Source organism: Clarias gariepinus, chromosome 11, assembly GCF_024256425.1.
Source record: "Clarias gariepinus isolate MV-2021 ecotype Netherlands chromosome 11, CGAR_prim_01v2, whole genome shotgun sequence".
Taxonomy (NCBI): domain Eukaryota; kingdom Metazoa; phylum Chordata; class Actinopteri; order Siluriformes; family Clariidae; genus Clarias; species Clarias gariepinus.
The window spans coordinates 13312149-13325628 of NC_071110.1; the positions used below are offsets into that span (position 1 = coordinate 13312149).

General features: G+C 34.3%; 1 protein-coding gene across 1 annotated transcript; it reads right to left on the reverse strand.

Moving 5' to 3' along the window:
- Positions 1-2822: 2822 nt before the first annotated feature.
- stoml3a (stomatin (EPB72)-like 3a) lies at positions 2823-9673 on the reverse strand. The gene is given in 9 exon segments (XM_053507552.1): positions 2823-3071; positions 3853-3987; positions 4556-4759; positions 4858-4940; positions 5127-5199; positions 6348-6451; positions 8648-8787; positions 8789-8827; positions 9618-9673. Coding segments are annotated over 9 exon segments (1026 nt in total). The 3' UTR covers positions 2823-2879.
- Positions 9674-13480: the final 3807 nt, after the last annotated feature.

Below are 13480 nucleotides of genomic sequence, written 5' to 3' on the forward strand. Positions count from 1 at the left end.
GGTGTAACCAAGAAATATTTTACTCCTTTATGTTTTAAGTTTATTTATTATAGTCAAGAACTGTTATTTATTTGCTAATGTCAGTATACAGTAAGTGTACTTATGTTTTTTATAATTACTGTAGATTTTACAGGACAATATTGTATTTAACTCAACAAGACAAGATATCTCTGGTCAGTGTTTATTCATTTTTTTGCCAATCCCACAAAGCTCCAAAGGTTTCTCATGCCTAGTGTTCAGTGCAGTATTTTTCTTTTTGTATTGTTTTTTCTTTCTTATCTTTTTTTTTCCTTTTTGTATTGTGTTGTTATCATTTATTAAATTTTATCTCAGGTTGAGAAGGATCTTTTGAAAGCTCAATTTCTATCGATGCACAAATAATAGCAACAAAAAACTCTTTTTAACTTCTCAAACACCTTACACATTATAATGTACATTATAAAACTGTTATATATAAAATACAAATTACCTGAGAACAATATACCGGGTAAACATACTATCTGGAAATTGAGAGAGAAACTAATTAAGGACTTTAATTTACAGTTTAAATTAGTTCAATATTTGTGCAACTTATATTTACATTGTATTCAGTTTTTCCGGTAGTTGGTTATGATTTTGTTACATTTTTTGTGTCAACCTCATAAATTATCGTTTAAATTTTTTAACTAAGGGTTAAAGTTAAAGACTAAATTGTGCTTTATTCCTTCTTAGTTTCTGAGTCTTAATTTATGTTGTAAGATTTATATTTGTAATTTGTTTATATGTTTTATTTGAAAGCAGAGCATGTATTAAAGCTGTGATTTTATGTTGTATTATGTTGATGTTAACCATGTAAGAATAGATTAGATTAAGGATCAGAGCTATGTGTTCACAGACTTCTGTTTTGTATATATTGCACTTTGAAATTAATTGTAAATTCAACAACATGGATAAGGCACCTTTAATGGAATGAGTGATATTATTATTTACAGTTTACAAGAATTTCAAAATAATTAAGCCTTTATATAAGAGCAGGCAGCAGCTATGTATAATCTACCAAATCCAATTAATGTATTGGTTTGTAAAATAATAAATAAAATAACATAGTACAATATAACTTTTTTTTTTCAGTTCTGTTTTATTTATATAGTACTTTTAAACCTGGACCTTGTTATAGAGCTTTTAATCTTGGGCCTTGTTATAAAGAAATGTATAAAATCCAGATTTAGAAAACAATAATTTTGTCAATTCCTTCAAAGCTTTAAGTCAGTAAAATACTGGATCCCTGGCAGACTAAAAAGTACTGAGTAGAAGGTAATGAACCCAGCACGGCCAAGCTGCCACCCTCAACTGCTCAGATCTATAATTTAGAAAAGTATGTTATATATACTGTAAGAGCATCTACTAAAGCTCTAAATGTAAGGAAAAAAGCTAAAGCTAAAATTAAAATGAACAGCAACATGATGCAGATGCTTATCCATATATTAGTCTTCAATGTCCGTTGATATAAAAAGTAGGAATACCTCCGCACTGTACACACCTGGAAAGACATTTAGCATAGGATACCTACCGACCTTCATATTTCTGGGAGTTAGGCGGAATCCCATTTTGCACACACCTGGGCTCTGGATTATACGGGGATCACTGGAGCTATGAATAAAAAAAACACTGTGCCAACAGGCAAATGGTAAACTTCTAGTTCTATCAGCCCTAAAATTTTATATTTGATCTGATGTTCTGTGTATGCACATCTATCCAGTCTCGTTTGTTCTATGTTTTTATCTATTCTTATCTATTCCTATCTATTTGGATGTTGATTTGATAGTTAGGTAGCATGATAAGCAGTATTCAGCAGACAAAATAATATATAATATATAAACATGCAAAAGAATAACAAATCAGGAATGGGGCAAATAGTTTTTCACACCACTGATATATATATATATATATATATATATATATATATATATATATAATATTTATATGTGTGTGTGTGAGTGTGTGTGTGTGTGTGTGTGTGTGTGTGTGTGTGCAACATCCTATTATCACGGTATCATGGAATTCACTGAGAGCGACCCATTTTTTAACATGTAGAAACGGTCTGCATATATATACTATATATATATATATATATATATATATAAACAAATTTGCATTGTTACAAAAATCTAAAACTATATTTCTTAATTTTCTTTATTTAAGTTTAGAACACAGGTGAGGTAAAGTTTTTACTTTTTAAAGCGCTGCTTTAATTTAAATTTGCCATGTCCAGCTGACATGTCTTAGTATCAAAAGTAAAGAAAATGCTTAAACTTGATTGCCAGATGGTTTGGAGTTGTTAAGAAAAAAATTCCAGGCTATGGAACAGATTCCTAACAACTGGTTCTACTGCTGATCGCCCTAGGTTTAAAGGGCCAACAGTGACAATGCTAGGCAAAATGGACTAATTCTAATGGTGTCATTTGAGGAATAGTATATAAGATTTTGCCTACGTTGTTAAGCTGTGATCTGACTTTGTAAACATGAATGTTGAATACACCAACTTTATGCTGTGACCTCAGATCTTCCATGATCTCAGAAGCTAATCAGTTTAAACTTTTGGTACTAATAGATACACAAATTTTTATATTAAATCAAATTTTCTTATTTATTTAACAGAAATAAATTTTGTAATACATTTGCAACATTTATTTTGTCTTTGTTTACAAAATAATACATAATTCTAATAATAGGTAGTTCAGATAGCGATGATAGCAAATTTATTTAAACTTAAAAATATTTAAATTATTTCATGAAAGTAATAAAATGAAAATGTAAATGAAATTGATAAACCTATTAATAATTAGGAAAACCTATAGGCTTGAATATAAACAATGGTATTAATGACTTATAAGTTAAAGTTATTTATGTGACACAAAGTGCTGCAAGATGTCAATGGGCAGGGGGAATATGATGGTGGAGTTCTTCTCAGCTGAGATGGTGGTGAGTGTTTGGAGGTAGCGGAGCTGCAGGGCTGCAGGTGACTCAGAAATCACCAGAGAGGCCTCCTTTAAGGCCCGTGATGCATTCATCTCTCCCTCTGCTGCAATCACCTTTAGAAACATCACAAAACAAAGGTGGAGTGAAATATAATAATTTCATCATGAATCCACTAACTTTCCAATTGCACATTTATTTAGTATAATTAAAATTTTAATAATGTTTACTTATTAAAGGCAAATGCAAAGATTACACATTTATATCGTGTACCAGGAACTTTAACACAACTATTGTTTTACTGCCAAGACTAAACCTTATAAACTATTTATGTGTAGCCGTCAAGGGAGGAGAGAATAGAAACATCAGCAGTATTGATTACAGAAGGTTGTGAGCTCAAACCTCATGCTTTTAGGGAAGTGACCAAGATACCTAACCCTCATATGCAACTGTATTTAGATAAATCGCTTTATCTGCCAATTGGGTAAATTCCGCCCACAGTCCAAAGACATAACGATTGTCGTTTCCAAATTGCCCCTAGTATGTAACTGCATGTGTGTGACCTAAGATGGATTAGCACCCTTTTCAGGTTGTACCCTGCCTCATCCCCTTAGTATCCTGGGATAGGCTTTAGGCACTCTATACAGGATAAAGTGATATAGATTATGAGTGATAAATGTCTAAAAATAGACTGTAAAATCATGATAAGTAATATTATGTTTTTTTGTCTACATTGCTAATATTATTTTTGCATATGAGTTATCCAGAGGTGGTAATAACTAAATATTGTGCAAGTGTTGCAAAATAAAAACTGGAACTTTTTTAGATTGTAATTTTCCTATATTCGTTTTATGAGTCATTCAGTTGTTCCAAACCTGTGTGCACTCGGGAACTCACCTTAGCACGAGCCTCTCTGGAGGCTTCAGCCTCAGCTGCCATGGCTCTTTGAAGCTGAACAGGAAGTTTAACATCTTTAATCTCTACTCGCTCCACTTTGATACCCCAAGGATGTGTGGCTTCATCTAAGGCAGACTGCCAGTAAGACAGATACCATAAGACATGTAGCGTATGTAGAATATTGCTGTAATAACCCCCCAAAAAACTCTAATATTTGTATATCCTGCGGAACCAAGGCATTTGTTTGTCAAGCCTTGTGCTCTCATTCAGAGTCAGGTAAACCATTTTAAATGTCTTTTTGCATGTCTGCACATTTACATACATACATACATACATACGAAACAGTCTCTAGCATTTGTTCTGCGTGGTGGGAAAAACATGGCGAATGCTTGAGCTGAAGACTACAATAAATCAAATAAACACTCTTTAAAACTGTGGTGAGCAGTACAGCATCTCAGAATGCACATTAAAGGAAACTTTCTGACAGATGATAAATGAGCTACAGTGTACGCAGACAATGTGGTCAAAGGTACTAAGATTGCATAGACTGAAGTTTGATGCAAACATTAACTAAAGCCCTTCACCTGTATCTGTGTGTTATTATGGACTGCATTACTCTCGCTTATTTTTGAAGCTGGTGATTTAGGTAATACTGCTATGAAATCATAATGCATTGGTCAATAAAACCCCATGTATACCAAACCTGCATGTTATGGGAGATGCCCTCTCTATCTGATAGCACTTCTGACAGGCTTTTAGTGCCCAGGACGTTCCTCAGTGTGGTCTGTGCTAACAGTTGTGTTGCCACATCAGCATTTCTCACGTTAGCTACAGACCAGATGGGATCGTTGACTCTGAAGTAAACCACACCATCTACACACACCGTCACCGAGTCCTTTGTCAAAATCTGTGCAAGGGAAAGATGCATGTTGTTTAGCAAGATATAGTACATGACAATCTGGCCTTTAAATCTTGGACCTCATTTTAAGCCTGATTTTTTTGTACCTCTTGAGGTGGAACCTCAAATGTCTTGGATCTCAAGTCCACCTTCTTTAAAGTATCAATACATGGAAGTATGAAAAACATTCCTGCAGAAAAGTGTGGGGGGAAATAAAACTTCCAAGACCATTTTTATTGGTTATGTCATGTTCTAATTTACAAGGTATGAAATATTACATAGTAATAGATTACTTAGAAATTAGAAATTCATTTACAGTATGTCTAAAAGATAAGTTAAATGATGAGTGTCATTTCAGCTAAAGTTGGTGTAATACCTGGTCCTTTTGGTTTTCTGTCAATGATACGACCCAAACGAAAGATCACAGCTCTCTCATACTCCTGGACGAGCTGAGTTAGGAGGTGGAAATAACATTTAAAAAATTATATTACTTGTGTCCATTTTTCACGATTTCATAATTGCCACTGTTTTATCTCTTATTTTGCCCCCAGTCAAATCTACAGTGATGGTCAAAAGTAATAGAAAATTCATTGAATCCAGCTGGGTACAAAAAGACGTTTGCAGTACAGCAAGTCCTCTTACATACAAACAAACTTAAAAAAATACAACCAAACATTTGCGCATGTTAAATCGCACAAGTTAGATCACATGTCCAGTGTACATTGTCATGTGCGTGCCACATGCATTTCAAGAATTCTGGAAGCTAGTGTAAAATCAGTGGCGATTAAGGTGGTACTGCCAAGAAGTGCCAAGCATTAAGGATGGAAACAAAATTGAAAATAATTGAAAGAATAGAGTGAGGGAAAAAAACACAGACAATGCTTATTTTTTTTAACATGAATCGTTCAACCATTGGCATGATTATAAAAAACAAGGACAAGATCATGAAACATGTTAGTTTTATACTCTGTATAGCCAATTGTGTTAGTATCCTAGTACGTAGACAATGTTTGTTAGACTTATGAACACATTGGACTTACGAACAAGCTCTCATAACAGAACTCATTCATATGTTGGGGACTCACTGTACTCTGGTGTCACTCACTCGATCCATGCCTGCTTAATTGTTTCCTGAAGATCATGTACAGAAGACATGATACTTTCATGTTACTGCCATTTTCACTATCGTCCAACAGTTTTGTATTGGCTTTAGGTCTGGAGATGACTGACACCATGAGTCCAGACGCTAAACCCCATTGTCACATAGGTAGTCACCCACTAAATTTTTTTTTTATTAGCACAACTCTTTACACAGATGGGCTAGAACTAATTAGTCACATAAAATGTTTTTTGCACACGGAGAAATATAATACATGGTCATTTTAATTTTCTTTTCGACCATCATTGTACAGTAGCTAGCATGGTGATACTGTTCAAAATGTGAAGCCACTCCAACCTTTGCGAGGTAATTCAATTGATATCTACCCACACAAAGAGCAGAGGCGTGCTTTAAGGGATAGTGATGTAATCCTTAAGATTCTAACATTTACGAAATTATAGTCATGAGGAATAAAATATATATACATCTTATACATACCTTAATACACATGAAAATGGAGACAGGAAACAGTATTATGGTAATAATGACTGAGATGATGATTAAAACCCATCCACAGAAACCCAAAGAACGAGGGGCGTCATCTAATGAGGAGAAAAAGAGGCTTTAAAATTTGTGACTATTGTTTTTTTTCTACAGACTACCAGGAACCACAATTAATAAATTAGGGCATGGTATACACTCTTAAAACTATTGTACGACTGTTGCTATGATTCAGTAACTAAATCTTTAAAGGGTTTCACATGCATTCATAGATATCTTGTAAGGTATAGTGTGTCACAGCCTGTGTTATCCGCCGTTTCTATGATACATCATAAAACAATGTTCCTTTCAAGTGACCATTTCACCTAACATGGTGACCAATATGAATAAAGCAACCAAGGTTTATGATTTTTACTGTCAAAAACAGCATGCGTTACAGCATGTACACAGTGAAAGTAATTCCACATCCTAAAGAATATTAATTGATTGTTTTTTTTTTTTTTTTTAATTTTTTTTACTTCTGTCCAACATATTTCTAATAAACTAAGATGGTTACATTTAAAAAATATTATATATAAAAAGTATACAAGTTTTTTTTAAAGCACAGAGATACTGACAGCAAACTCAGACTCTGACTAAGCACACTAACATTCTGAAATACAGAATTACAGAAGAAACCTTGGATTGCGAGTAACACAGTTTGGGAGTGTTCCGCAAGACAAGCAAAGATTTTTAATAAATTTTGACTTGTAAACGAACAAGTCATGGTTTAGCGCTGCAGAATTGTGGTTAATCATTTCCCCTGCTGGGTCTTAGTGCGTGTCTCTTACTGGTATAATCAACATCTGTGCAAGCGTGTACGGTTTACTATAATACTGTGACCATGTGTGTGTGCATAAAACATATATTATTTTGAGTCTGTATGCGTGTTTGTGCAGAGCGCGTGTAAAGCAAAAACAAGTCTCATTTGAGAGGTTAAAAATCTATTTTCTCTCCCTGCTCAAGGCTCAGCCTCTTTGTGTCTGTGTGCGCGCGTCATTGGACACTGTGCCCCGCAACCCCCTCCCCCACCCAACCAACACACAAAGACCACTTCTACTTTTGCCTTCACAGACACACACACACACTTTATTTTTACTTTACAGCAGTGATTCTGTTAGTGTATCTAGTATATCTTTATATATTAATTATTTTAATGTATTTATTTTTTTGGGCTGTGGCACGAACAATTTGAGTTTCTATTATTTCTTATGGGAAAATTCAATTTGGTTTATGAGTGTTTGGGAATACGAGCCCACTTCTGGGAACGAATTATGCTTGTAATCCAAGTTTCCATTGTATTCGATATAATTATTAACCAAAGACCCTGAACATATGAAAAAATGTCTGAAAATTGTTTCATTGGATGTGGAAGCTCTTAATACAAAAGTGCAACAGATCAAATCATATCATACAAAACAGTTATGCAAATCAATAACTTAACTGATAAGAGAAGTGGTGTACAGGCCTACATTGTTAACACACTAAAATGTATGCAGCAAATCTTTATGGTAATTTTAATTGTTTTAGGCAAGAGACAATTTCGCAGACTTATTATTGTGTAAGTTTGGATATGCCTAAATTTAATAATATATGTATATACTGGGTGACCCCAAAGTCTGGATTTATAGGCATTTACTTATTTAAAATTTTATATAAGGGGGTTAAAAAAAAATATCCACACTCTGGCTGTAGAGTGACAGATATTCTCCTTGCTTTTCAATACACTTTGACCATCTGCAAGCCACGAATAAATAGCTGTCTTCACTTCTTCATCAGAAGTGAATCTTCATTCTCATAGGGATGATGACTTTCAAATTTTTTAACAGAATGATTCTTTTAGGAAACTTTCACCTTCCTTAGAGTATGTAGAATGTGTAGCAGTACATGTATACATATATATATATATATATATATATATATATATATATATATATATACTATGTATACATGTACTGCTACATGTACTGCTACATATATATAACTTAATAAATACTACAGTACATACTGCCATAAGTAAAATAGTAAATAGTCAAATCCTGATTCCCCAGGCTATCTTCTCACAGTAAATATGTATGTACCTTGGAAATTCTGTTTGCCAAGCATGAAAGGTTCACAGAAATCACACTGAACAAAAAGCCTGTTATTAAATTACGATACTAGGGAAAATCACACCTCAATTGATTAATCATATCTTTACTGATATCACATAAGTTTTCTAAGAATGATCATTTTCGTGTAAATATGTATTTATATACCTTGCATAATAGGTATTACGGTCTCTTTTCTGTCCATTGTTTCCCTGTCGACCTTGTTCATGTTCAGCATATCCAGTAAAGCTGACCTGTTTTGTTTAGAGCTGGTAGCATCGTGCGTAAGAGGATACGTAGCTCCAGGGTTTTAATGCTGTTACAAAAAGGGCGAGGCTTACATGTGAGCTACAAGTGCATCACGTGATATACACAGAGACACAGACATGATGCGGCGTCCTTATTGCATACTGCTTTCAGCAAACCTTTCAGGATAATTAATGTACGACTTAAAAATTGATTGATTAGCAAATGATTGTGCAGGTAATTTTCTATATTTCTAGAATATTACATGAAATAATACACACATAATATGCAGGTAGACTATTAGAGCTGTGTTCAAGATCTCAGCACTGTTACAGATGAACTGGTGATGAAATGTTGCTGCTCCATTGTAAGAGTTTTGTTAAATGTCTGGTATGGAAGCATGAATGCAGAAAGAGAGAAGGTCAATAAACCAAAGAGGAAGCAGGGAAACAATGGTGACTGATTAAGTCGGAAAAGAAAAATCTGGTCTATTGGTACACAGCAACTTTGCCTTTGGTTCTTTATACATCTGCCTACTCTCACTGGGTTTTCAGGTCTTAATTCTATAACAAAATTTTGTCTGGAAACAAGGCAATAGAATTTAGGAGAAACTTACATGTGAGCTACAAGTGCATCATGTAATATACACAGAGAAAGTAGGAGTCTCTGAGTCAGCTCACATATGAAAGTGGAGCAAAATAATCGAACTTACTGACAATAGCTAAAATGCACCTATTATTTGCAATGCAAATAATTTAGTCAAACGTTTAACTTTAGCCATGGGCGTTGCTATACACCTTCTTCCAGGGGGACGTGCCCCAGTGTAATCTCACATTTGAGATTTGAAAATGTCTTACTGATTATTTGCTTTTTTAAAAACAATTCTGCTCACATAGGGCTAGTGCACTTTGACTTCTTCATGCTTTCTGATTTCTGTGTTGCGTACATGTTTAGCTGCACACTGTCAAATGACAATTGTCAAACGTCTAAAGCTTTTTGCTCTGCTGACTCACAACTTTAACCATGAATTTATCTATATTTCACATTACAGTTTGTTAAACCAAGATCACCATGGTTTACACAGTCCTGATGTATGGACATAATCCACACCCCCTTTCCATTTTTTCAATCTATGTAGTAGAAATGGTTCTGTCCTTTATAAACAAAAATATTCCTTACAAGATATTACAATAGAATATCCAGTAATGTTTATATTTAATAGTATAATAGTAATAGAAGGAACAGTGGCTCATCCGTATTGCAGATGCAAGAGATTTGCATAAAGGGCGAAGGCTGTATTATAAAATTCACAGTTAAGTTTAGGGAACTTTATCAAACCACATTTCCGTTTGTATTTTTGCATTTGGCAGACACTCTTATCCAGAGCAACTTACAAATATCAATTACATATATAGTAGAGGCTGGTTTATTATTATTTTTTGGTAATGTCTTGGTATTTGAAACTGGTAAAACTTTGTATTCAATTCATCCATCTCAAGATTTGTGGAAGTCATGGAGCTTGTCCAGGACAGGATACAAGCACACATGCACAATCATGTCTTTGGGCTATGGGATAAAAATATGGTGGCCCCTGGTGGCCGTAAATGGTACTGCAAGTGGGATACAAGAGGTTATTTACAATAAAAGTTTTACATTTACATTTTGTATTTAAGCATAGAATTACAGTACTAATAAGTATTTAGGAAAAGTAATCAGAACAAAATAAATCAAAGCCATAGGATTTACATTTTGTGTTATTTTTCATTCATTAGGCCTATTTTTAAACCAGAGTATTAATTAAATTCAATTAAATTCAATTTTATTTGTATAGAGCTTTTAACAATTGGCATTTTCCCAAAGCAGCTTTACACAATTAAAATAATTATTTACGTTTGTATGGAATTTGAATGTGTATAAATCAAAATGGTCAATTTGTCCCTGGTGAGCAAGCCGAGGGCGACAGTGGCAAGGAAAAACTCCCTGAGATGGTAATAGGAAGAAACCTTGAGAGGAACCAGACTCAACAGGAAACCCAGGATGGGTTCATTTGGGTGAAACAGAGAGCAGGAATTGATCTGCATTCATACTGTGTGTTAATATGTCGTCATTAGAGAGTAATCATTATTCATAACAATAATAAGGGCAAAAGAAAAACTGTTAATAGAATACAGACTTTACTGTTTGCACACATCTTTTACATTTGTTGCTTTAAAAGGTACCATGATTAATTATTACCTTACTGTACATTGCATTGCTGTAGTCCCGTGGAACTAGACTTGTTCTGTTTATAAAATGATTTTTCCCCCTAATTTTTGAAATTAAAAACAAAGAGAAATACTTTGAGAGTTTTTTTGTGTTAATAAGATATACTGTATGATTTCAGGTTTGTGTGTGCAACAGGAGATTTTCAAATTTCAAGTAGGCCCTAGGCCTTTATTTGTTTGGGAATGGCTGCTTTATAGCATTTGGCATTTAGTCCTCTTAAAGATAGAGTTGTTACAGATCCCCTAAAGCAGTACAGCTCATCCCAGGCATTTTGAATAGCAAAGTCAGGTCTACTGATAATCTTACAGTATCAACAAGAACATAAGGAACACCAGTGCAGTGGGTGATTTTAAATCAAGATTAAAATATATGATTTAAATATGCTTATTCATGGTTTATGGGACTTTTTAAATATACAATAGGCATTTAAGTCAAACCGGGCCTTTTGATTGTGCAGAATAACAGAACACAGTTCTGAGAGTAAAAATGTTCTTTATTTCTTTATAAAATACCCTGCTAAACTAATACACTCACAGTGCGTGAAGGCTGTTCAGTCAGTTTTACACTTTCATTCACAAGAAATGTCCCAGTTGGACTTGAACTTTTCATGCTCTACAGTAATTCAAACGCTTTGATCTGACTTATTTAAAGGACTTTGACTTTGCATTTTGTACAATTCTTCTAAGTAGGAGCAAAAGGACTTTAAAACCCAGTCAGATTTATTTAACTGAGATTGCATTGAGTGTCCTTTTTTTTTTTTTTTTTTTAACAGTTTGCGGGTTGGAAACCACAGGGTAAATCTGGCTACACTTACTATTTTAAGATGCAATTTGTTTTTATAGTGTTGCAAATAAGTTCACTTAGTGTCATTAATATAAACATTTTTTTCCTGCTGTCTCTTAAATAAAAAAATAGTTCCTGTCCATTTTCATAACAAATGCAGGTATTATTTTTTTATTTGGTGAGGCATTTAAAGTATACATTTAGTGTATAAACTGTCCTTGGTATAGAACTATGGATACAAAAACTAAATAATTTTTTTTTTTTTTACAAGGAACAGAGTGTCCTATTATTTTATATATTATTATGCACTTTTAATAAGCATGTTTTGGTGAGGAATTGCATAGAGAAATGTTTTGACCTTCTCCTTGATTAGGAGATGTGAGCTTAGTGTGCACGAATAGGATCTTTTTTCCTGCGAGTGTTCTCAGGAACAAGGAAGGGTGTATCTAGCGGTCAGTTACCCAAGCGCCTTATTTAAATTACAGTATTTGCATTCGATAAATGTGTGAAACACATGTTCTCGGCATAGAAATACATGGATTTAAGGATCCATTTTCCTGAGAGTGTTTTTGAAAACAAGGAATGGCATGTATTTGGGACCTTGGTATACAAGGTTTTGAGAATGACAAAAGTATTTAATTTTTAGTCTGTCTGCCGCAGTTTTTATGATGGCAATTGGCATAAAGTCCAGAATGTTATAAAAAGAGATCAAATGAACTGCAAAAAATACAAACAAACAAAAAAACATTTTCACTGCATTTCAGCCCTGCTACACATTCTTCAGCCCAAATACACATCTTTATTTTTTTTTTACATTTCAGTAAGCTGGGAGAAGCAAAGCAGTCATACAAATAATTAAAACTCATACATATAATATGTACACGGACACAAACTAGCTCAAAGGGCTTACTGAGCACTAGCCGACATCTCTCGGTAAGTTTTGTTGATTCTCTCATTAACACTGGTGAGAGTGTTGACGACGACAATGCTGGAGATCACTCTATCATGCTGATTGAGTTAGAATGAGAAAATGAAAGCTTTAAAAAGAGGGTGGTGCTTAAAATTGTTTTTCATTGTTCTTCCTCTCTTAACTATGATGACCTTTAAGAAAAAATGTTCATTCAACATATAAGAATTTCAAGGGTTTAGGCCGTTCAAGAAAGTCCATCAAACAGCAGGACTAAAAGACTCCTAAAGTTAATTCAGCTGCAGGATCAGGGCACCACCAGTGCAGAGCTTGCTCAGGAATGTTTGGGGCATCCGGGAAAAAAAAGCTTGTCATAGAGTAGAAAGGGTGAGCGTTACCATAAGCCTCGTGCCATGCCAACAGTAAAGCATCTTGAGATCATTTGTGTATTGGGTTGCTTCTCAGCCAAGGGGTTGGGCTCACTTAAACTTTTGCCTAAGAACACAGCAATGAGTAAAGAATGGTACAATATTGTTTCTTTGGTGATGAACAATTCTGCCTTTTCCAGCAAAAGCCTTTTCCACTAAGTACCTCAGGGAACAAAACACTGAAATTTTGGGTCAATGGCCAGAAAACTAGATCTTGGTCCCATTAGGAACTTGTTACCAATTCTCAAAGGGTGGGTGAACAAACAATAACCCACAAGCATTGATTATGCAAGAATGGGCTGCCATCAGTCTGGATGCGGCCCAGATGTTGATTGACAGCGTGCCAAGGTCAGTTGCAGAGGTTTGAAAAAG